Source organism: Loxodonta africana, chromosome 19 (assembly GCF_030014295.1).
Source record: "Loxodonta africana isolate mLoxAfr1 chromosome 19, mLoxAfr1.hap2, whole genome shotgun sequence".
Taxonomy (NCBI): Eukaryota; Metazoa; Chordata; class Mammalia; order Proboscidea; family Elephantidae; genus Loxodonta; species Loxodonta africana.
In genome coordinates, this window is record NC_087360.1 from 47,053,206 (window position 1) to 47,078,766 (window position 25,561).

At 44.3% G+C, this 25,561-nt stretch overlaps 1 protein-coding gene across 2 annotated transcripts in view; it reads right to left on the reverse strand.

The window, feature by feature from the left end:
- Positions 1 to 304: 304 nt before the first annotated feature.
- The window catches only part of DPYSL2 (dihydropyrimidinase like 2), a 146,200-nt gene continuing 120,943 nt past the window's right edge, over positions 305 to 25,561 (reverse strand). For both annotated transcript variants that reach the window (XM_064272662.1, XM_003412464.4), the window contains exons 8-14: positions 21,070 to 21,190; positions 12,778 to 12,934; positions 12,148 to 12,289; positions 9,993 to 10,163; positions 5,057 to 5,236; positions 4,086 to 4,251; positions 305 to 2,828 (exon numbers count right to left, since the gene is read on the reverse strand). In XM_064272662.1, the coding sequence (XP_064128732.1) occupies positions 2,737 to 2,828; positions 4,086 to 4,251; positions 5,057 to 5,236; positions 9,993 to 10,163; positions 12,148 to 12,289; positions 12,778 to 12,934; positions 21,070 to 21,190 (1,029 nt within the window). In that variant the 3' untranslated portion in view covers positions 305 to 2,736. The remainder of the gene's footprint in view (positions 2,829 to 4,085; positions 4,252 to 5,056; positions 5,237 to 9,992; positions 10,164 to 12,147; positions 12,290 to 12,777; positions 12,935 to 21,069; positions 21,191 to 25,561) is intronic.

The following is a 25,561-nucleotide window of genomic DNA, read 5'->3' on the forward strand; positions in this document are numbered from 1 at the left end:
GCTTGATTCCCCGAATCAAACTTAGGTCGGCTGCTTGATTCCAGAGGGTCTTGTGGCTTCTCTATGATGAACTCCATGAATTTGTAACATTCAGCTCTGCCACCTGCTGGCTGGGAATTAAACCTCACCCTGTGGCCTGGACATGACAACCTTTGACACACAGACTGAAGATTCTTAAGTTGGTACTGTTACCAGAAGGAGGCCAAAGGCTCCCGTGGATGCATCAGAAGGGAAGACCCTTTGGTTGGAGGCCCAGGGCAAGCAACTGCCCCCTCCTCTGGACATCTCAACACAGACACATCCCTGAAACAACCACGTTTTGCTTTATTAGGCGTTCCATAGTAATATAACACAGAATTCTTAAGGAATAATAAACACGAGACTGGTTTTTTACCATAATTATTTTGCCATTTAAGACAGTGGTTACAAAAAAAAAGTACTCTTCTGGCTACACACATTATCAGCTTTAGCACTGAAAAGTTTCTCCACTCATGAGTCACAATCACAATTCCAAGGGTTAAAAACCATCTATTATTAAATCCTACACTGTTTTAGAGCATCAAGTCACTGCAGTTAATCAGTTCTGAGACACTGTCAATTTATTTTAGCATTTACATATGACATTCATTTAACAGACACACAAAGCAAGCCAACAGGTAAACATGCTTACACAGCCTGCAGAAATCTTCAGGTTTTAAATTGTTTTAAGAAAACAATCATAATAACCAAAATTATCATGACCTGGTACAGGAAAAACAGGAAGACTCAAGTGAATACTAGAGAGCTGCAAATGTTTCTTAGAATTGAAACAAAAAAATTTTTCCAACTTGTTCAAATTTCCTCTAAGTGCAGGTGAGAAAAAAAGCAAAATATATTAAGTTAACCAATTATTTGTAAAAGTGCAATTTACTTTTAAAATAACAAATAAACAACAACACCAAAAAAAAAAAAAAAAACCCAACTATAACCCCAAAGGCAAACCATGTGGACAGACAAGTTTAATGATGTGATGATCTACTTTATGTTATACTTCACAAAAGCAGATTTGGTTTCATAAAAGCCTGCAAATACAACATTTCTTAAGAGAACCTGTAAACACATTTAAAAGAAATGCAACACAAATCAGCAGAGACAGGGACGGCACACAAAGGAAGCAGCTAGTGGGAAGCTGTCCCTCAGACAAGGAGATGTGAAATCAGCTATGGTCTAAAGGTGGCCTCATGTTTGACTGGTAAGTTGTTTTCCCTACAAAAGCTCTGAGGCGGCACAGATTTTTCCTCTTGCAAAGTAAAATGAACTTTAAGTCAAATTTCCCAAGGATTTTCTGAGTTGATAAGGCCTCCCTATATTGCATTATTTCTTCCAAAATAATTTGACAAGAAAAACACATTTTTCCCCCAAAGTGTGTTTTTTCCCCCAAAAGCCCCACTGTGTTCTAGAATCTCAAAAGATACTTAATAGGGAAACACAAGAACCTCGGGGCCAGATTCCCATTAATTCAACCCTTCTGACGCAGATGGCTGGCTTCAGGTTGGTTCACTCACTTGGGTTATGAGGCTTAATTTATAGGTTTGATCATTTCTTTAGCTGGTTAGCACTGCACAGAGGAAATGCTTTCACATTGTACAGCCTCAGATTTCTTCAACATCTCAGCACTGTTTGAGGTTCTACCCTGGGCCAATGTGTAATAGTGTGGGTGAGTTAACGAGGCCCGTCCTTGCACCTGGGAAATGACTCACACTCAAATGCATGCCCGCACGATGGCAGGTGGTTACACCAGTCTGACAAGGCCTAGGGCAGCATATTACTATGGCTGAGATGGCAAAGCTCAAAGCCCTCAGGGCAGGTTTGGATAACAACAGTAAAATGACAGACCTGGCAATCTGAAAAGACAATGAGGGAAGGAGAGAAAAACCATCTCAGAGACAAGGACCAGAAGAAACAGATATTTGAAAATATTCACGAGACGGACACTTAAAAATATCCATAAATGAAAAAGCAGGAGAGCACAAAATAGGCAAAAAGAGAAAAGAATCCACCAAAAAACTCAATCTGCAGCAAAATTTAGGCCAAAAAGAAAACATGCCTTTTACAAACAGTTGACCCAGAAGACTACAGAATGGAGATGTGGACGTTTTGGAGCCACTCAGGAGGGACATGACCAGGTTGCCAACTACCCTGAATAAGCTCAACGGTTACGTAATTGCATCGTTAGGATGTCCAGTTCAAACCCCTTGTATCAATGTTGAATTAGACTTTCCAATTTAGTGTTAAAAACAAAAGCTCTCCTCCCAACTCCCACCCCCACCCAGCCCCAAGAAAAAAATTATTTAAAAATTTAAAAAGAAAAAGGCAGCTCTTGGGAAATTCACTTTATCTTCCTCCATTAAAAGGAAGATGCTGACAAGTACAACAGAGGATCGAGATGAAAAACACACTCTTTGTGATTTGCTTTGTTTCGCATGTCTGAGTGTTGGATGCGGTTCCATTGTTGGGATTGGTGGCTATATTTGGGTGTGATGTTCGTAAATGTGTAGGGAAGTGGAAGAGCAGTATCAGTGACTTCCAGGTAAGGGACTAAGCGCAGGGCCCAAGAAGGAGCCCCATGAACTGGCTGCCCCACAGTAACTATCACAGGCTCTTAAAGGGGAAGATATAAGAAAGGAAGAAAGTCTCAGAATGTCCTCAGGTGTCCCATTCCCCATCCCCAAGTGGACTGCGGTGGGCCCAGGACCTCTAGCCCAGGCTAGTGATGTTGGCACGGCCACCAGGGGGCGCCACGATGCGCTGGGTGGTGCGACGAGGAATGTTGTCATCAATCTGAGCCCCTGGAGAGAGGAGCAGAGAAAAGGGGCAAAGGTCAAAACCACAGAGTTACAGATGGTCCTGCTCTAAACCGAAGTAACACAGCTAGGTAAAGTGCCAGACACATTCTCTCTGACCTTCTCTCAAAACCTCACTGAAAATCTAAGCTGCGAAAATGAGGGGGTACCCAAAGAATCACATACTACATAAAGCAGTCTTTGCAGAAGCTAGCTGGATCTCTTATTTGACAAAGTACAACTATATAAAATACTACGTCTCGGGCTTTTGACTGATTCAGATTACATCCTGTCCCCATGCCCATTAGTCTGAGTGGGTGAGGCTTTTCTATAGACACACCACTCTCACTGGCATTCTAGTCCTCTAACCCTACACATCGACTGTATAATAGAACGTAGGAGTACTGACGGTCCCTTATACTAGAAGCGCGTGGAGAAATAAGATAGCACAGATATTACTACTTCCATTTTACTTTATGATAAAACTAAGGCTCAATCACTTTTAATTTTTTGAAAACTGATAACCCCTATATGGTAGCTTTCTAAAAAATGGTGTATCTGACAAGAAAAATACATCTATATATATGACTATTTTTTTTAACATGCCATATAAATGTGGATACTTATCTGTGGCTCAGCAAGCTACAAAAGTAGAAAATTCTAGTCATAAGAGAAAATGAAGGACCGGAAGGAAAAGTAAGGAAGAAGCTCTAATATCTGACTCTTTCCTCTCATCCATTCCTTGACATCACATAATTTATCCAAACAAACAGCTAAGTTATCAAATGGCTCTGTTCTAAGCACTTTACATGTATATTAACTCATTTAACCCATATAACAGCCCAGTGAGGTAGCTATTATTATTATCCCCGTTCCACAGTTGACGAAACTAAAGTGCAGCTAGCATTTGAGCTATGAACTTAAGCTACTGAACTCCAGACTCCACAAGCTTAACTACTCCACTGTACTGTGTATGTGGGGGAGAACTCCTAAAACACCACAACTTCATTTTATATGAGTTATATAATAAGTTGAAGAAATGTTAACAGTACTCATGTGCATTATATGGGAAGTCAAGATTCTGAAACTCCAACTGGTCATTTGCTATGAAAAATATCTCTCTTGTGATACTAGTATTTCCCACTTAGAGTAGGATTATTATTCACGTCTGCTTCTGCTCATTTTACAAAAGCAGTTGCAGGCTCCCACAGCTCCACTAGCATGGCGCTGAAGAACTGATGCCTAACCAAACCATAGCCATACCAGACAAGCTGAACCCAGACTGGTGCAGGTTCCGGACAGGCGGGGCCTGTTGCTTGGCAGGAGACGTCTTAGCCGAGGAGGCTGGAGTGACTGTCTTGGGTGTCACAGACACCTCACACACTGGTCCATCGTATAGGCCGCGAGGAACCCCTCTCAGCTCCGCCAGCTAGAAAAAACAAGAGCCCCTCAACTCAGGCCACATTCACAGAGGATGCCTTCTGGCCACCTGACAGCAAACTACCTGAACAGGAGCTAGGATCAGCCTGTGAGATCAGGGATGGATGGCTCTGATTTCCCCTGTCTATATGGGCCCACATCCACCTTAACTGCCCACAGCTCTAAACCAAAGCCCCCCCTCAAGGTAGGTTATGGGTAACTGGTTAGCTCTATACAAACTGATTAATGTTTCTTACCAAAGCACTTCGACTATAAATCCTATAGGAATCCCCAGTTTGTGCAGAGGATCTGGTCTCATACTCAAGAGCTGGTCCCAAACTTTCCTTTCAATTTCACCACCCCCCTTTAATTCCTGTACAGCTCTATCCCTAGCCTACCTCATACCCCCAAGCCCCAATGCTGTTGTCTGTTCACCATGCCCTGAACACTGTGCATTTTCCATGCTCATCACGTTCTCTCTACCTAGAATCCCATCTCCCTTCCCTGATTTGTCCAACCCCAACTTAATCTTCAAGACCTAACCCAAACTGTTCCTCCCTGTGACACTCCCCCATGACTCCACAGCAGCAGCCCCTGCCCTGGGCCCTCACTACACATTCCTCATAGCACATCACCACTGCAGACACACCTGGCTCTTCCACTGGTCTGTTGTGCTTTGAATAAAAAACCATGTTTCCCTCATCTCGGTATCCTCTATACTCACTCAATAGAACTGAGTCGAAGTACTTCATAAAGGTTTATGGAGTTGAACATGATCCATGATAAACACAATTCACAGGAACAGAGTTACTCACCCGGCTCCTTGCCTTGATACGCTTGTAAACGAAGTCAGGGAAGGGCTTCCGGGGGATGTAGCGCCCAGAGCCTTCAGTGACATGAAGGGTGCCATCCTCCAGGACAATCTTCCCCTGGCTGATGACCACCAGTGGGGAGCCACGGCACTCCATGCCTTCGAAGATGTTGTACTCAAGAGACTGGAGGGAGGAAGCATGGTCAACTTTAGAGCAGGTCCTGCCATTCTGACAACCAATTGCCCTGCCCTGACACCATACGGACAGGAAGCCCAGAGACCTGAGTCCCTGTCCGATCTGACAGCCCCAGCAGGCACTGAATCTAAGTCTTAATTTCCTTGTCTATAAACTACAATCACCTTTTCCTACCTCTCAAAATCTGGGGGAAAAATAACTGAATAGTATAATTGCATGGAAAGTGTGTGGGTTTTAGTTGTAAATGCTACACAAAGATAAAAACAATGGTGCCTGCTATTAGCAGTGACTTTCTTCCCACCAACTGAAGCTACAGTCAGGTTGAGTTCCAAAGGGCTTCTTTAACCATGTTCTAAACTGAATCTTGAAATAGGGTTTTCCTACTGGCCTGCCTGGTTTTCCAATCTGTTAGCAATGTGGTTAAACTGAAATCCCTAAATGAAAGGATTGTGGTAACTTAAGGGACAGGTACGCCTTCGATAAGATGTTTGAGATTTAGTTAATTTCCACAGTAACGCAGCCATTCTTTCAGTTTCAAGCTTTTCAGGGTGAAGCAGAACATATCTGTGTGGCTCTTGGAAAGTATGCTGAGTCTCTATATGTATACAGATTGCTGCTGGGGGAAAGGGAACAGAAAAACAGAGGGTACTGTATTCTGACATCAAAGACTCCACATATCAGATCCCATCCTGTGCTTCTGCTCACCCAATGCTACTTTCCCAGACTTCAGGCTGCCTCCTGCTTCTCCTTCCTGCTGTGTTCACAGGCACAAAGGACTGTGGGGGAGGCCAGGGCTGGATGGTCGATACCCTGCCAGCCATTAAAAGCTGCGTGGGTTTCTGGGAAAATTCAGTCAAAGGGTTCTGTCCAGGTTATCAGCACTAAAGGATTAGACCGAACAGAGCCGTAACCATACCCTATAGTTGAGCAGAACATTTCTGCTTAGTGCAGTGGTTGGGAAGGGTGGACAGGACCCCACTGGCATCTGTCAAGATGCACGGTGCCCATGATACAGTCTTGAGTGAAAACAGCAGTGAGAGGCTATCAGCACTGCTCTGAGTCCCACTGGGTAATGAGGAAGCCACCCAAAGGACCTGAGGCTGAGAAGAACCTGTGGGAGGGAAAAGGACTCTATATGTAGCTTCTCAGAGACCCACCCAGGTTTGCAGCCCCAAGTCTTACTACTGTGTCTCATCAACTCTAACACACACCCCCTCTGAAATCAGGACGGGTCTTACAATCAACTGGGCTGTATGAGCACTGTCAACCAGGCTGAAGTCAAGCTCGTCCAGACAGCATCAGGGTTTGCTTCTCCCACTGGCCTAGGGACTACCAAGCTGAGGCCACTTTGCATTTAATTCTCAGCTTAAGTTTGTATGGACCATAATAGTAGCATGAATTCAGATCACAAACCTGCATGACAACAGCTTTTAGATTAAATTCTCAGGGGAGACTTTTTCACTCCTCATTTCCAAGGAGTGTCCTATTAGGCTCCCCATCTTGGATGTCTTTTCTTTCTTAATGCTATATAAATTAATGGACTATCTTAAAATCAACAGCATCTTAGATTTGGTGAAGTCCAAGAGTTGTTTGACTTCGAGCAGATACTTCAATTCAATCTCAGAGCTTCAGTTTCTTCATCTGCCTACCTCTCAAGGCTGGTCTGAAAAGAACATACGCACAGCAACACGTGTGTGTAGATGACTGTGAGAGAATCCTATTCTCTTTAAAATCACCTTTGAAAAACTGTAAGTCATCCTTTAAGGCCCGGATTAAGTCCTATCTCTTCCGTGTTTCACCACAGCTGTCTATACCCTGACTGACTCCTCTGGTGCCCTACTGGATGTGGTAATAGAGATACCTTGGACATGCAGTTCAAATCCCAGGTTGGCCACTCATTAGCTGTGTGACCTTCAACCAGTCACTTAAAACTCCTCTGAGTCTCATTTTCCTCACCTATAAGGCGGTAAGGCCCAATTCACACAACTGACGGCAGAGAAAATGAAATAAAATGAATAAAAGCACCTAGCATGCTACTTGGCACACAATAGGCATTTAGAAAACTGTCATTCGTTCATTGTCTGGTTTTTTTCTTGCATTTTCTCACAAAATCATAAGTATTTAGTGTCCAAGATATCATAAGACACATATACGAATTGAGTCTGTTGTAGTTCATTGCCATCGAGTCGGCTCTGACTCATGTCGACCTATGTATGACAAATGAAATGCTGCCATCTTCCAACACTGTATCGGAAAATACTCTGTTGTGATGCACAAGTTTTCACTAGATAATTTTTAGAAGTAGATCATCAGACCTTTCTTCCTGGTCTTAGTCTGTTAGTTTGTTGTACTATAGTAGCTTGTGTGTTGCTATGATGCTAGAAGCTATGCCATCAGTATTTTGAATACCAGCAGGGTCACCTATGGTGGACAGGGTTCAGTAGAGCTTCCAGACTAAGATACTGAGTTTAATTGCCTATAAATGACTAATCACAAGTATCTTGAATAGCTTTTGGGCTATCTGCCATCTTTTAAAGATGGAAGAACCAGCCCCATGTGTCTAAGTGACTTAAAACGGACAGGTCGAAGAGTCAGACCACAGCTTATGGTGTTCAGCACCTACCTTCTGTCAAACTGTGAGGCAGTGAGGTGTCATCACTCACCACGTATAGACATTTTTTACCTACACCTGCACAGGCTCACTGAGTTACTCATCTGGCTGGGTGCCTGGAAAATCCAAGCAGAGGTTTTCCAACAGGTCTGTCAGTAATAGTTAGCTAGATGTTCCAAATTAACGCTAATTAGCCTCGTGGTAGGAAACACTATATTACATGGGGAAAGCCCTCTGTATTTTCCCAGTTGATTAACGCCTCGTTGGTGTGTTTAGTGTTGGCTCTTTAAAACACGTGGACTAAAAGGGACACTTTTGGAAGTCAACATTTCTCACAGAGTCACCTGAAGGGCAGGGCTACTGCTTGGGAAAGGTTTGAGTGGAAATCTGTCTACAGGGCAGAATCTGTCTTCCCGCATCTTCACTCCTTCACATCCTCTCTTATTCCAGGTTAAGAGCTCCATGCAAGCTCCCCAACAAGGTCATCTGTGTTTTAAATAATGAGCCCAGTTCGCCCTTTATATCTATAATCTCTGGGATAAGGGACCCTGGGAGGGAGGGGGAAGCATTTTCTCCATCTAACCATGACAAAGAGGCTGCATATGCAATCTGGCAAGGAAGAGCCCTGGACAATTTTGGGTTCTAATTCTGGCTCTACCGCAAAATAGCTATGTAACATTAGACTGGTCAGTTAAGCCTGCTAAACTTCCATTTATTTACCTTCCAAATTGGGATAACAGTAACTGTCCCTTTATTGAGGATGGCAAATGAAAGGGCAAATGGAAGCCTGATTTTAAATGCAGATTAGTATACACGCTCACTGGGCAGACCTGCAGAACCTTGCCCATAAAGAAGCCATTGTGGACCCGCAGAAGGGTATGACCTAAGTTGGAAGTGGGTGTGACTGTAAGGCTATGCCGTGAAGCTCACTGAACCCATGCAGAGGGAGAAAAGGCCAATCATTAAATATGGAAAAGGTACAACAGGCCTCCCAGGAGGCACCCACCATCCCAGCATCCACATATGCCAGGAGAGGGTAGAGGTAAGCCCCGCAGCCAAAGCACCTCAGTCCAAACGACAGAGGACTTGGAGATGCAGAAGGGCCCAAGCTAGACTTGGAGAAATGCCAAAAACCCACCTCTGAGCTGTCATGGCATTTGGGGGAGAGGTCAGTACTTGCTGGCAGAGGCCATCTGGGGTGGGCAATCTGGAATCACATTCCCTGCTGTGCTAGCTTTTTAATTTAGAACATCATCTAGAATAGCCTCTTCATGCATGAAGAATTCACTTCAGGATTCTATACCCATTCCTCTTTCAAAGTTCTCCCTTTGTCACTGTTCTTTGAATTTTAAATATGTACCTGACTTTTTCTATTAGGAATTGGTGGTATCTAATGCCTCTGCTTCATGACGACTGACCTCACAGAACACAAGGCATCAGAGACCTAGTCAAAATCCCTCACTCTCAGCCAGGAAAGCTGAGCTATGAAGTCACTTGCCTGAGGTCCCATGAACGAAAGGGTATCCTTAACCTCTGCAGGCTAGACTGAGACAGAAACAATACCCCAAACCATCAAATCTTCTAACCATGATCGAAGTGACTGACAGGCTATGTCTTCTATTTGGGGAGAAGTGAAAATCAATTAATTCCTTTAAAACAGTAAGAGCAACTGTCATTCAGGTTTCTACAGTGGCACTGACGTGAGACAGCGGAGACTTAAGAGGATAAAAGCGCCCAATGGCATCTCAGGAGTGTGCATTTGGAGGTTTTATTTAGGTCCCTTGCACCAAGCAAGCACTGTCACAAGACTATTAAAATGTCACGAAACTATTAAAATGCAGTGGTGCCTCACTTCTAAAAGCTTTTGATGTCCTGGCATGACTTTGGAGGCTTTGAAGGTCTATAGATAAAGGCTTGGTACTCAAAAGTGGTAACAGTAACAATCATATTGACCTCACTAAAGGAAAAAAGATAGCTGGTTTTTTTCTCAGAAAATTGCAGGTTATAACATACCCTAGGGAAAAAGTTAATTCCTATTACAGCTAATTCTCTTTATAACTCCTCCCCATCCCTTTGTCTCCTTCTGTGACTTCAAATTGTTTGGATGGAGCCTGTGTGGCTAGCAGGCCTTACACTGTTGTGCGTCTTGGCAGAGATGGTCTTAACACTGTCCGGATCCCAGATGACGAGGTCAGCATCAGATCCCACAGCAATGCGTCCTTTCCGGGGGTAAAGGTTGAAGATTTTGGCTGCATTGGTGCTAGTCACAGCCACAAACTGATTCTCATCCATCTTCCCAGTGACCTGATGAATACAATACACACAAACACACCCCGAAAATATGTTAAAAAGTTGAAAGGTGGAATGCTACTTAGCAATAAAAAGGAACAAACTATGGATACACATTAACAACTCAAGGGCATTATGCTCAGTGAAAAAGCCAATCTCAAAAGGTCATATACAGTATGGTTACATTTATGTAACATTCCCAAAAGGACAAAATTATAGAGCTGGAGAACAGATTTGTGGTGGCCCAGGGTTAGCGATGGTGGAGGGATGGGAGTGGGTGTGGCTATAAAGGGACAGGCAGCATGAGGGAGAAATTTGTGTGGACTGAGGGTTTTGTATCCTGACTGCAGTAGTGGTTACGTGACTCTACATGTGATAAAATGACACAACTATCCACACATGCCGTACCTTTGTCAATTTCCTGATTTTGATATCATAATTATGTAAGATGTAACCATGGGGGAAGCTGGGGGACGGGTACACGGGATCACTCTACCTTTCCATACCACCTTTGCAACTTCTAAATCTATAATTATTTCATAATAGAAAGTTAAAAAAAAAAGACAACACCTCTCCAGGAAATACCATTTGGCTTGACTAGCTACTCTTTTCAACAAACTGTAGGTGCACACCTAGTCTTTTGGTCTAGCCAACCTAAGAATCTCACCTCTGCTTCTGCTTTAAGCAATATGCCTTACATCTTTTCTGAAGTCCTTGCCTTCCCTGTGATTTCTCATCTTTACCACGTGTGCTCCACTGTCCCTTTAAATGCAGCACTCAAGGAAATGACTACTTATCTCTAAATCCAGTAGAAAAATGGGCAAAGGAAATGAGCAGGAAAAAAAATGGCTAATAAGCATAACAAAAATATTCACACTAATTAGTAAATGGAGAAATTAAATGAAAACCACTGAGACACAAAATTCACCTATCAAATTGGTGAAGTTTTTGTTTCAACGTGGACCCAGCAGAGGAAATGGGAATGTCACACACTGCTGGTGGGATATAAATTGGTGCAATCTCCCTGGAAGTAACCTTGGCAAGATGTATCAAAAGCCTTAAAAATATACACACCCTGTGACCCAGCAATGCCACTTCTAAAAATTTGTCCTAAGGCTATAACTAAGAATGTGTTTCAAAGATGTTTCTACAAGGATGTCCATCTCAGTAAAAAAATAAATAAGAAATATAAATGATCAGCCAGTGAAGTAAAAATCAATTAGTTTTCAGAATTAAAATGGAATTGTGTGCTATAAAAACCAAGCTTTTCAAGGATGTTCAAGAATGTGGAGAATTTTTCCTGACATACTAAGATTTAAAAAAAAAATCTGGTTTACAAAATTGTGAGTACGATACCAATGTTATTTACACACTCACTCACATAGGCATACACATCACACATAAACACTTGCCCTCACGCACTGGCAAAAAATGGAAGGACATTCACCAAAACGTTAATTATACTTCTAGCTCAAACGTGGCATTCTGAGTGATTTTTATGTACTACCTCATTCTTTTTGCAATAAGGCTATATTATTTACATAATCCAAAATATTCATTCAGTAACAAAAAAACAGTTCTTGTTATGTTTTAAAGTACTGAAAATGAAAAAGCCCAAAGATTCCTTAAAGGTCAGCATATGCTGGAAATGCTAAGTGTAGAAACTGAGTCAGTTTCCACCAGTAGAAGAGGGTTACTCTTCACATTAAGGAAGCTTTTTCCTGACAATCCATACAGTCATACTCCAACGACTCCTTGTTTTTCTCAGTCCCTACTGTTCCAATGATAATAACCATCGAAAATACATATGTAGTAAGTAGGAGGAAATACCTATAAGGAGTGGTCTTGGATTTCAAAACCTAAGAAACATTGTCACACAAGTACCAGCTTCTAGAATTTCCTCAACTGTAATATCAAGATGCACACGAGACCTGTGGCCCTCAGATGAGGAGGAAGGAGAAAGCTGAGGCCATTCCATGAGTGAACCATTGCCCCTTACCACAGCCTTATCCCAGATGACGGACATCCGCTCCTCGGTGCCATTGGTACCCTCCGGAATCAAGGTGAAGTTATCCTTTCCTACAGCTTTCTGGGCAGTGTTGAAAGTACAATGGGCACTGCCAGTGACCTGGAGATCTCCACTGCAAGGAAAACATATGATTGGCTTTTAACTCATCTTTGACTTCAAGTCAACCTTGAACATACAATTTCAATGTGTTAGGGCATTAACTTTTTTTTTTTATTATTTTTTAAATAGCCTGTCCTCCCTTCAGAAGAAGGGAAATTTGAGAAAATATTTATGATACTAAATTTTCCTTGTAATGCTGTGTATCTAAATCTATTCAGAGAGCTATTTTTGGGTGACAGCATACCATAACGGAATCTTTTAGATACCTCATTAATGTCCTTTGGTTGACTTTCAAGATGCTCCAGGTTTTTATATGCAATTCCCTCCCATAATGTTGTTAGAGTAATGATTCCCTATTCTTCATATTTAGTGAACCTAGTTTGGTGAACAAGGGTCTACCTGTTTGTGAGTCTGCTTTCAGCCACCGTATCTTAAGCCACCAGGTCAGTGTGGTCTGAGGAAGGACAGAATGTCAAGTGTGAACATGTCACCAGTACTCACCAGGACAGCAAGGAGTTCAGAAAGTCTGGAGTGGTTGGATCGGGGCTCAGGGGTGGGGAGGTGACAAAGGCAGCAGCCTTGGCCCAGTTCTTGCTCCAATAGTGGGAGCCATCAGTTCCCAAGCTGGCGGTAATGGGCTCACCATACACCACAGTTCCTGACAAAGAGAGCATGTCAGGCATCAGTACGACACAATGAGGAAGGAAGGAAACCATTCTTACTGAGAAGTTACTATCTGCCAGGCACTGTGCCAAGTGCCCTCGCCATCCTTTAAAAAAAGAGATTAGCCTTCCTCACAGATAAGCTGTTGCACAACTCTCCAGATCTATCTAAGAAACAGCTTGAATCCCTGAGTCACCCCTGGAATAGAGCTGCCCTTGAGAGCCACCAGATTCACAGCCAACTTTACAAGAGTGAGAAATAAACTTTGTCAGTCAAGCTATAGAAATTTCTGAATTTCAGGAAGCTTCTTGCTATTGTTAGCTGCCATTCAGTCGGCCCCCAACTCATGGTGACCCCATACACAATGGAACAAAATGCTGCCCTTTTCTGTGCTGTTCCCACGATTGGCCTCCGGATTGAACTCTTGGGATCCATAGGGCTTTCACTGGCTGATTTTCAGAAGTAGATCACCAGGCCTCTCTTCCTAGTCTTAGTCTGGAAGCTCCACTGAAACTTGTTCAGCATCGTAGCAGCATGCAACATTCCACTGGCAGATGGGTGATATGGCTATGTATGAGGTGCACTAGCCAGGAACTGAACCACTTGGAAGGGGAGAATTCTACCACTGAATCGATTAATTAATTAATACAATGTCTAAAATGAACTCGTCAACTCCCTGATGCCCAAATTCTGTCCTCTTCTCTATCTACTTAAGTGCTCAAGCCAGAAAGTTGGGAAACATTTATGTCCAGTGAATCCCAAAACCTTAAATACATTCTTTCCTTTCCACTCCATACACCCTGCTTTAAACCAGGCCCTCACCATTTCTCTCCACCTCATTTCAACAGAACCTACCCATCAGACTTTTAGATTTATTTCTGCATTCCCATTCTCTTCCCCATCTCTCCATTCATTCTCCACAACACCTCCAGAGTGATCTTCCTAGAACTCAATCCTTCCTTGCCATTCTCTTGCATAAAATCCTCCATTGGAGCCCTCTGCCTTCAAGGACAAAAACAAACTCCTCCCTGAAGTATCTACTGCCTTCATTATCAGGCCTCACATCAAAACTGATTCCCTCTTTAATATCATTCGAAACTCAATTCAGGCATTACTCCATCTGTCTGGAAGTTCCATCCTTCACGACAATAATCAGTGTTGAGTTTTTTGATACTCTACTTGATGCGAACTCCTTGTAGATAATGAATTTGCGCATACTACGCACTCAATAAATGCATGATAAATTGATTAAATGATCCAATAAAGTATTAATTAAAGGTACCAGAGCTGGAATTTGACCTGAAGTCAGCTTACCACCACCAGGAACTCACCTCTCTCCTCACTCCTCCCATCACAGAGCCAAATTTCCCCACCCGCAACAGTCCAGCCAGAAAGGTCCCTTTTCTCCAAACACAGGGCTCCCAGACAACTCTCAAGGCCAAACACTTCTGAACTCAGGAATGCATTGCTCTTCCTCTCCACAGCCTTTTTGAGGGCCTTATCACTGGATAAATATATCAGAACACTCTCTTTGCTGCAGTCTGCCACTCTGAGAGCTGGCTCCAGGGAGCTGCCCCCTACGGCCTCAGGAATTTCACAAAGGAGTCACTATTCTGCCAGGGAGTGTTAGAGGTCAGGGCAGGCAGCTCACTTCAGAAAATCAGTAACAGTCCCCAAGCAGAAGGGCAGCTTCAGAACCCAGGGGAAGCCTCACCCTGAAGGAAGCCCCAAGGAAGAAAAGGGCCAATGGTCAGGATCGCCTCGAAAGGTCCCCTGGGTTCTGACCTACTCAAAGCCTCCCAACCAGAATGTGGTCAGAAGAGCCAGCTGGGTGGCTGCACAAACTGTGCTGGCTCATTCCGAAGTGAAAAACACCACATAATGAGGCAGCCTTGGCTGCTGCACAAGGACGTTGATGAAATGCAAACGGCTAAGCAGAACCCAGCTCCAGCCCACGGTTGTCACAGGACCTTGGGCTCCCAGCTTTGGGTTTGCTCCCAGCTTTGGTCTTAATCTTCAAAGAAACTGGTTAAGTGTAGCTCTCCAGACCCAGCCAGGTCTCGAAGCCACTGCTGGCTATTGTCTGTCTGAGAACAAAGGTGAGGTTTGTGAAAACCTCACAAGTCGTTAGAAAAACAAAGACTCTGCAACCTTAAAGACTTCCTGGTCTTGTCAAAATGAAAAAGTTCAAGACAGCAGAGCTGGCTGGAGAAAAAGAATGGCTTGACTATCCTTGGACAAAGGCATCAACATATAAACATCTTAATGATTTTCCTGTAACTTGTTAGTGCTCGTCCTCTCTCCCCACCCCTCCCTGAATCCAGTCTGCAGTCCTATCCTTAGAAACTGGAGCATGAGGAAGTGCTGGTTCTTAGGAGCAGGTCATGAATAGACATGTTGTTTACTGTGGGCCTTGGAAACGCATCTCTTTCTGGGAAATCCAACTCAGACTGGGCAGCGGGGAGCTGGTACACAAGGAAGGGCTGGATCTCACACTCACCTCATCACAGGAGAATGAACTTGACCTTCAGCCCCTGGAAAACTCAGAAATTGGTCAGAGCTTTCAAGGCCTTTGCTGACCAGAACCTACCTCCTTAGACCAAGGCTGAGCCAGGACTCCTAGACCTGGGGCAAGTTAACACAAGGAGGGTAGAGGAGGGAATGAGGAAGAGAGAGGCATACTGCTGCTCATTTCTGTTTTCCTCTGTTCAGATTCCCTGAAGGAGTCAGAGGTCCTTGCTTGGGTTAACCTTATCTTTTGGTTTTATTCCTTTTCTTCAGCCTCAAAAGGCAAAGCAGGAGGCCATGTATCAGGCCTCTGCGGTCCCTGGGTGGTTCGAACAGTCCAGCTTAGCTGCTGGTTAAAGATTCGAGTCCACCCAGAGGCACCTGGGAAGAAAAACCTGGTGATCTACTTCCGAAAGGTCACAGCCATTGAAAACCCCATGGTGCACAGTTCTATTCTGAAACATATGGAATTTGTTTTCCATCAGGCCTCCACCTCTAGGGGGAGCCTGGGTCCACACTTGAGGGATTCTGCTTCCCATCATCATTGACCTGGAGCCTTCCCCCATGGCTCCTCTGTCCATTTTATTAACAATGAACAAGAGGAAGCTATGGATGCGCTTCCAGAGATCAGTCAGGCCACAGATACCATTTAACTTCATGCCAGGAATAATTATCGCTAATAATAATAAACCATAGAATAGGCTTCATTGGCCTTTCTGCACTTTTCTAAACACTACTGACACTTTCTTGGCTGCTGTTAGACCTTCATGATTTTCTTCTTACATCTGAACTGAAAGATGTGACCCCAGGCCTCTGGCAGGCTCCCTAGTAAGGCTGGGAAATGCAGGGACTTAGGGGGCAGTGTTTATTCACAACAGGCCCGGGGCCTGAGCAGATTCATGAAGAATAAAATGGAAGGCTGGGGCTTAGAAAGGTTTGACAGCTCCCATCTCTGACGGTTACTTGTAAAGTCATTTCCCATGAACAAGAGGCAGGAAGACAAATCCAAAGTAGGAATAATTGAAAATCATTTACATGGATCTCAAAATACAGCCACAAAAGCACAGTGAAAACCGACCTGGACACATGGATGGATGGACAGACAGACAGGCATACACACCACTTTCCCTCTCCTCACAGAGAATCCATGCCAGAACCCAGTGCTGAGACCCTCTCACAGAGAAGCGAGATTTCAGGACATTGACAGCCGCATCCTCGTGCCTTTCTCATGTGCCTGGGTACAAGGTTGCCATGTTATGGAGTAGCTTAACACTAAGGATTCACCCCCATATTGGGGTGGTCCTAACAGACCACATAACCACACGCTTCTCATTATGCTTGAGTCATTCCTACTAACCCACGGGGTCTTGTCTTCAATTTGTGTTCCCAGGGACTTAACGTCTCTCAGCAGCCACAATGGTTCTGAACGTTTCTGCAGCTGGATTAGAGGGTCGGAGTGAGGAAGAGGCTGGAGGAGGGCATCAGCCAGATGAGCTCATCATGCAGGGCCTACATGCTGCCATTCACACATGGGAGGCATCAGCACCCATGCTAGTCCTGGGGAACTCATTCTAGAGGAATCCCTGGGCGGTGTTGAACTTACAGTTGGAAAGGGAGTCGACCATAAGTCTGGAATCATGGTTTCTGTTTCCCATGAGCTGGAGGATCCAGAATAAAACATTCAATTTCTGCATTTCAGTTTCTCTCCCATGAAGTGAGTTTATATTAAATCCACCAATTTAAGTTCTTGTTTCAAAAGCAAAAATTGCCTGAGGTATTCTGATTCTGGCTGTGTCGCTTCTCATCTGCAAAATGGGGTTGGTGATATGCTTTCCTGCCAAATGGTACAGAATGACATGTGCCACAATCACTGTCTCTCTCAGGGGTGAAAATGCCCCATAGGGTTCCGAAGACTGTAATCTTTATGGAATTGGGTCGAGTAGGCATGTGAAAATAGTCCTCATTTGCATTTTATCTCATATCCTCACTTGCTACAACACTTCCTGTCCTAGACTGTGGGGCCAGATGGTCTCTGGGTTGGGAGGCCCAAGGGAATCACTAAGAGAAGCAGATGTTACCGCTGTTCCTGCCATGGATAATAGCATTGTGATTTTTAATGGCTCACATTTGTCGAGAACTTTTAGCCCTCTTATGCAAGCTGGCCCCCTGAAGACATGCAGGATGGGTATCTGTAATCACGGCTCCCCCCTCTGTGCTCTAGCCATCCTTTGCTTGTGCCTATTCTATAGCATTTACCATTAACCACTGTCAGTGTCTGCTTATAAGTTCTTCCCCACTAGTGCAGAAGCTGAGAGCTGGGACCATTTCTTATTCTGGCACACAGGCCTGAGGTGATTAGTAGAAGTCTGCTGACGCAGTGAAGAAACTCTCCATTTTACAGATGAAGAAACTGAGCTGCAGAGAGTTGGCAGTGCCTCATACTTTCCTACAGGGGCCAGAAGAAACCACATGGAACAAAAAACAATCTTTAACAGAAAACCCTTGCCCTAGGCCAGGAGGCATCTTTGCTCTGTTTTGCTAACCAGGAGAAGGTTAAACTAGCCCTTCATTCTTTAATTTTAATAGTAATACCCAAAGAAACCAAACGAGTTCCCACTGAGTCAATTCCAACTCATGGAGACTCCACATGTATCAGAGTAGAACTGTGCTCCACAGGGTTTTCAGTGGCTGTGATCTTTCAGAAGTAGATCATCAGGCCTTTTTTCCGAGGCATCTCTGGTGGACTTGAACCTCCAACCTTTCAATTAGTAGCCAAACGCTTAACCATTTATGCCACCCAGGGACCTCATAACAACAATATATATTAGTTATTGTAGTTACTTCTTTCTACTTCATCCTTTACATTCATTGAAACATCATCATAACCCTGTGAGATGAGTAACTACTATCCTCACCTTGCAGGTGGGAAAATGAGACCTAGAGATGAAAAGCAGCCTGCCCAGTGTCGCATGACTAGCATGTAGTAGAGCTGGGATTTGGTCCAGGCAGTTTGATCCCAGGGAGCAAATTCTTAACCACACCTTACATTATTTTCCTGCCTGGTCATTTGGCAATCATGCTTCCATTATTACCCATGACTGTGCTGGGTGCCAGGCTCCAGTTTCTACCAGGCTTGTTAAGGAACCAAATCCTGAAAGATCCAGAGAAGGAGATGGTCACCAGCATTTCTCATATTAAAATGTTCTCAAAGCATGAATAGGTCAATCAGATATTAACATCGATATTCATGGCATGTGACCTGGCAGTTTGATGCCTGAGGATTAAGTCTCAATTCCACCATGTACTAGCTCCGAGCTTCAGTTTCCTCAGCTGCAAAGTAAAATAAGATACAAAAATTCCTGTCCCAACTCTCACACAGTTATAAAGTTCAAACAAGGTGTGAAAGAGCTTTAAGAGCCTACAATAGAGCTAGGATTTCTCATTGCTAGTTAGCACCCAAATGTACCACAAAGTCCTTTATGGCAACTTAGGTTCATCTAAAGTTAAAGCTTTCAGGGACTAAAGGATGAAGGTTAGAATGTAAGAGCTGCCCTGAGAACACAGGGTGGGCACAGCTAGACTCATGTTCAAAGGTTCTGGTGTGAGCAGACTGAAGTAGTCCCCTCCAAGTGCCCGTCCCCACCCCATACACACACAGGGTCAAAGTTATAAAGACAACAGGGAGACATCAGGCACTGAGTCAGAGTGGACAGCAGAATGAGCGAGACTCTTAACAGCGCAGCCTAGCTCCTCACCCTTAAATGAAAAAACAAAGATGTGGAAAGGGGAAGGTGCTTCAGCACTGCTGGCTAAGCTGCACTCCACAAACTCAATCCAGAGCTGGTCCCATGGCTCCACCTGCTTCGTGTTTTGGTCTGACAGAGGCTGGGCTCTCCCAACCAGGTAAGAGTGGGTATATGTGGGGTAAGCTTTGGAAAACAAGACCTCGATCCAACCTTCTGTTAAGATGCTTGCTATCTGGGTACAGTGTGTTTGGTAAAATAAATGAAATAAGCTTCCACCTATTTCCCCTTTTCAGACTCTATGCCAATAGTCCCAATGCAACGTGGAAGCAGCGATACTGCGGCTCTGTCAGTGCTAATGGCGTGCCCACACATGACTACTTACAGTGCAAATGTATGCCTAGGTGAGCGAGGGTCACCAACTTAGTAACTGTCATGATGTTTCCCAGAAAAACAATACAAAGCTGATTCTAAGTAGATTATGTTATTTTAGGTGAATATTTTATTTTTAATTTCCAAAAGGCAATTCCTTCAAGCTGCCAGGAGAGGGCAGGTCTCCAAGATGGTAACGCGACAACCATGTGATGCAAAGCCTAAGGAGAGAGGCCCCAGTAGGGCTCCAAAGAACAGGGGCCAGGAATTGCTGGGTCCGTCTGGAAGCCATCAACTCTCAGGACAACCTGACTCAGTGATCGTTGAGCAATTTGTTCTAGGTCTGGCTCCAACTCACCCACCTTATCCATGTGGCTTAGATCCGGCAGAGAACCAGACACTGAGTCATAGAGGTCAAACTATTCCATTACTGACAAAGACACAGAGAGAGACAAAGAGATAGAGAATGGGACAGATAGACAGACAGACAGATAGACAGAGCCCAAGAAAATCAAAGACAGAGAGACAGAGACTAAGAAAGAAAGAAACCAAAAGAAATCTAGATAGAAATCAAGAGAAAAAGGGAGAGAAACAGAGATGGAGACAGAAACAGAAAAAGGAACAAAGAACAAAGGAGAAACTGAGACAGAGACACAGAGAGTCAAATGAGGGAGGACATAATGGGAAAAAAGAAGAAAAGGACGGAGGGAAGACCCTTTTGTAATGCACACGTTCAGGTCAGCCTAAGGTGCGCTGTCAAAGCCAATTCTAGTCTATCAGGCTTTCTGCATGTGGAGCCACATTTCCAAGCATAAGATATGTTGTATGATTGTCCCAAGTCAGGAAACAAATGGCAGGTTACAATACGGCTTTGCTGCATTCATGACGTATAAGGTGCTCCATGGAACACCCTCTGGAAGAAGCACTGGAGGCTGCAATTAGTAAATTACTTTCCAATAACTTTCTCGATGGACTGCCTCGTAATAACAGAGAACCCATCTTCAGCACAGAACAGTTTATTTACAGGAAGTACTCGAGTAACTGGACTTGATGGGGTCTGGGGCAAAACCCCCCTACCTGAGGCTCCTTTACTTACGGGGGCAGAAATCACTACCAGCCATGGAGGGAAAAGCATTTTGCAATATAACGTTGCCCAAGAGGATTCTGTGCCAGATGGAAAGTGACGTCATCTGTGTATGTGCCTAGTTTATTTAGACTGCATCAAATTAAATCCAACTTTTCTATAGAAGGGGGGCAGAAGGGAAATGTGCCTGCCCACCTACTCTTGGATGCATGCAGCTTTAAATATACACTAACAAGGCCGCCGCAGTGGAACAAAGGGAGGAAACTAGAGCCCTCGGCCTCGGTTCACTGTAATTAGGTTAATGCTGGCACATGATGAAAGTGGCCCACTTGGTATGAAGGTTTGGAAAAGGAACCACCTCAGTGAGCAGCATCCCCTTCCCTCACTCTCCAAACCTGCCCACGCTCAGTCAGCAGCACTCACCCTTTTTCCGGGCCTGGGCGATGACTTCAGCTGCGCTCTTGCTCATCACCTTAGTGATGTACAGGGGGCAGTTGGTTTGGTTGGCAATGGTGATGGAACGATTCACAGCCTCGGCCTCGACCTATAAAAGGGCACCTGAATGTGAGAAAGCAGTCCACCACACGAGCCCCTTCCTTTATCCTCCATCCACCAAGAGGTGAAAATGAATGAGATTATGACACACTGCTGTGTCCTCTAGGACACAGGGTCACTATGAGTCAGCATCAACTCGATGGCAACAGGTTTGGGTTTTTTTTTTGGCTGTGTCCTCAAGTTTCTACCCTGAGTGGCACTGGGGGGTGGGAGTGTGTGGCTTGCCCAGTGTTACTCAATATCGGTTAGTTGAAATGACGGGGAAATGCCTTCACGGGTAAACATGTACCTTAAACAGTGGTTCTCAAGGTGTGGTAAGCAGATCTACAACTTCAGCATCAGCCTGGAGTTTGTTAGAAATGTAGATTCTTGGATCTTAACCCAGATCTACAGAATCGGTAACTCTGGGGGTGAGACTCAGCACTCTGAGTTTTAACAACTCTAGATTTTAACAACACTAGTCCCTGCATGATGCAAACAGTTAAAATGCTGAGTGGGTAACTGCAAGGTCGGCAGTTCAAGTCCACCCAGAGGCACCTCAAAAGAAACGCCTGGTGACCTACTTCCAAAAAAATCATAGCCACTAAAATCCCTACAGTGCATGGTTCTACTTTGACACACAGGGGGTCACCATGAGTCTGAACAGACTTGACAGCACCAGGTGTGGTCTTAGTTGATATTTACACTTGCTAAAGTTTGAGAAGCACTCTGCATGGAAGTACTGCTCTCAACTCAGCGTACTCATTCCGCTTACATGATCTTGAGTCAAGACATTCAGTAATGTTGTTTGTGCGCTAGGCTTTGGTCAGATGCCCATGAATGAAGCCAGCATCGCTCACAGAACAATGCGACCTCACAAGACTCTCAGAATGGAGCAGACAGCATTTGTGTAAACCAAAGGCCCTCTGTATGCAAAACATGACAGTCGGCTGGCTGGCCTGCCACAGACTGGTACGACCTTCGCCATGAGAGGGGAGAACTACTGTAATAATCTGGTTCTTTAAACTTGATGCCTCAATGATTTTTTTTTTTCCCCCCAAAGATTCCAGCTGAGTACTGTTCCATACCTGATCTGGTAGGATCTTTCAGAGGAATCAGCAATGTGTGTCTTTAATGGCCAACTGAACGTGCAGGTTAAACTATGGAACTGCCATCTCAAAAGGTCATCTGTTCCTTGACAACAGCAACTCAAAAAGTTAATAGGAAGCTTAGCGGGCAGGGAGTCTATGTTAATGGCAGAGGAACAATTCAGAAAAGGAGGGTAAGAATGGTTGCACAACTTGAAAAATGTAATCAACATCACTGAATTATACATGTAGAAACTGAATTGTTATATGTTCTGCTGTGTATATTTTCAACAACAAAAATAAATTACTTTAAATAAAAATGGCAACAAAAAAATCATTTACTTTGTCCGCCAAATCTTAGCAAAATGCTACAGCTTGAACTATTTAAGGGAAGGGGCTGGGCCTTGCTGAGTTTTGTATCCTCCACATCCCCCTAACCCACCCCCCCGCAACACACACACATTTCCAACACAGTGCCTGGCACGTAACAGATGATCCAAAATATTTACTGCTGATCAAATATATGACTTCATTCTATGTTATTCAAGGCTAGGCAGTTCCATAAAGAGTTGTTATTTTCCTAAGAAATAACTCAGGTCCTAACTGAATTAGCTAGCCCTGTCTTTATAGGAGCTTAGCCTAGACCTTAATGTCTGTAATTGTATTAACTGATAACCTGATTTAATAAAACTAAGACAACTTCATTCACATTTGGCCTTTCAGGCATCAACTATGTGAAGAAAGATGTCAAGAATTCCAAAGGCAAGCCAAATAGCTCTTGAAAAAGCTCATTAAACATCCAAATGTTTTTAATTCCTTAAATAACTGAATGATAAGCCCGCCCTCTCCTGCTGGCTCCAGTTATAGCAGCAGTGCCTCTGGCCTGGGCAGCACAGAAGAGGAACTTTCAGCATCTCTGCAGCCACCTCACCTCAAGTGGGACAGGACTCCACTAGAAACCTCAGGGACTCACTAGGTGGCACAAAACAGTTAATGTGCTCAGCTGCTAACCAAAAGGTTGGAGGTTCAAGCCCAAAAAGAGGCGCCCCAGAAGTAATCTACTTCCAAAGAGTCAGCCATTGAAAATCCTATGGAGCACAGTTCTACTCTGACAAACGTGGGGTCACCATGAGTTGGGATTAACTTAACAGCAGCCAGTTTTAGAATCCTCATCCCAGTTGTGTAGGGTGACTATATAATTTATTGTCCCAATCCAAACATGGGAGCAATAGGCATAAACCAGGACCACCCTGAGGGAACTGGGATATGTAATCATATTAATCAGAGGGTAAATCAAGCAATGTCTCATTCCCATCAGGGGCCCTTCCACCGGAAGATTGGCTTCCATTAAGACTGGCTCTGGTGGAAAGAATCCAGGTGTCAGCAGAAACCTGTCTGGATTCGCTCATCTGCTATGAGGTCAGCAAGAGTTCTGACCCCTCTGCCAGCCCTGTAAGGGGCCTCGAGCTGGAACAAAGGATGAACTAAAATGCTACCTCATTGGAAGAACTCCCCCCCGCCCTCAAAAAAAAACTGCCATCAAGTCGACTCTGACTCATAGCAACCCTACAGGACAAAGCAGAACTGCCCCATAAGTTTCCAAGGAGCACCTGGTGGATTCGAACCGCAGACCTTTTGGTTAGCAGCAACAGCTCTTAACCACTGCACCACCAGGGCTTCCCCTCACTGGAAGAGGGGATCACTTAACCACAGCTTTCCACGTTCCACCCACTCCTGGGAGGGCACACCTTTTACCCTTCTGTGTTTACACCTGTATGCCCCTGATATACAAATCACACTGAGCTGTGATTTAAATAATATCCCTTTAAACTAGAATGAAAATATTATCATAATTTGAAGATAAAATCTCCTCAGCTCATGGTAAAGTTAGCAGGGATTTTGGAGGTCATCTAACCCCTCCTTCTGATTTTAAAGATGAGGCAACCCTTGGACTCCTGGGTGGTGCAAACACTTAGCCTGTTCAGCTGCTAACCGAAAGGGTGGAGGTTGAGTCCACGCAGAGATGCTTCAGAAGGCCTAGCGATCTACTTACAAAAAATCGGCCACTGAAAACCCTATGGAGCACAGTTCTGCAGGTATAACGTGCAAACGGATGTGCAGAGAGCGGGAGTAACTTGTCTAGGGACATTCAACAGTGTCAGCACTCAGCACTACCTTGCAAGCTCACTTCCCTCCTCCCCTCTCTGACTATCTAAGTCATGCTAGTCCTCGAGACCCATGTAAAAGCCCCCCACTCTGTGAAAGCTTCTTTGTTACCCTCATCCACAAGCACTGTCTCCTCCCAGGCTACCAATCTTACAGCTGTACTCTCATAGCTCCTATCCCATTTCACCCTACATACTGACTCTCCATCTCCTCTTTCTCCCCGGGCTCCAAAGTCCTTTCAGAAGGGATCACTTTCTGATTCATTCTGCTGTCCCCCACAGGCCCTAGCACTGTCTCAGTCATACCATGTGCTCCATCACTATTTGTGGAGAGATGGTTTCTAGATTTTTGCATTCTCTCTTGTCCCCCTTTCAATCTTCTCTGCTGAAAACTAGAGAAAATCTATGGTGAGTTGGAAAGAAAAGCATACTGTGGTAGGAAAAAATTTTGAAGAGTTCAAGTACAATGTACAAGTTAACCACCATGGTGGTGTTGTTAGGTGCTGCTGAGCAGACAGCATGTGACAGAGTAAAAATGCCCTGTAGGATTTTCTTGGCTGTAATCTTTACAAGCCGATCACCAGGTCTTTCTCCCACGGAGCGGCTGGGTGGGTTTGAACTGCCAGCCTTTTGGTTAGCAACCAAGCACTTAACCGTTTGCATCACCAGGGCTCCTTTACGTAGTGTATAAATCATGGAATAGTAAAGGAGTTACACTCCTGTGTATAATTAACTACTGTTCATGTGTACTGGAAGTCTTTCCCTAACTGGATTACAATATTCAAGTTCCCTCTGAATAGTTCCATACTTTATTCTCTTTATCGCCCACATAGGCTTTAACATACAACAGGTCCCTTTGCATGAACTGAAAAGCGGTAACTGGTAGCCAAGGGAGAAGGCACTGGCTGAAGCCTGAAGCGTGGGTTCTGATCCGACTGTGCTGTCTCAACACCACCAGCTGCCATCAAGTTGACTCCAACTCACAGTGACCCAGGTGATCCGTAGGTTTTCATTCTTTCTGAAGCAGACCATCAGGCCGTCCTTCCAAGGTTCCTGTGGATGGTCTCAAATCTCCACACTTTCAGTTAGGAGCCAAGCGTGTTAACCATCTGCACCACCCAGGGACTC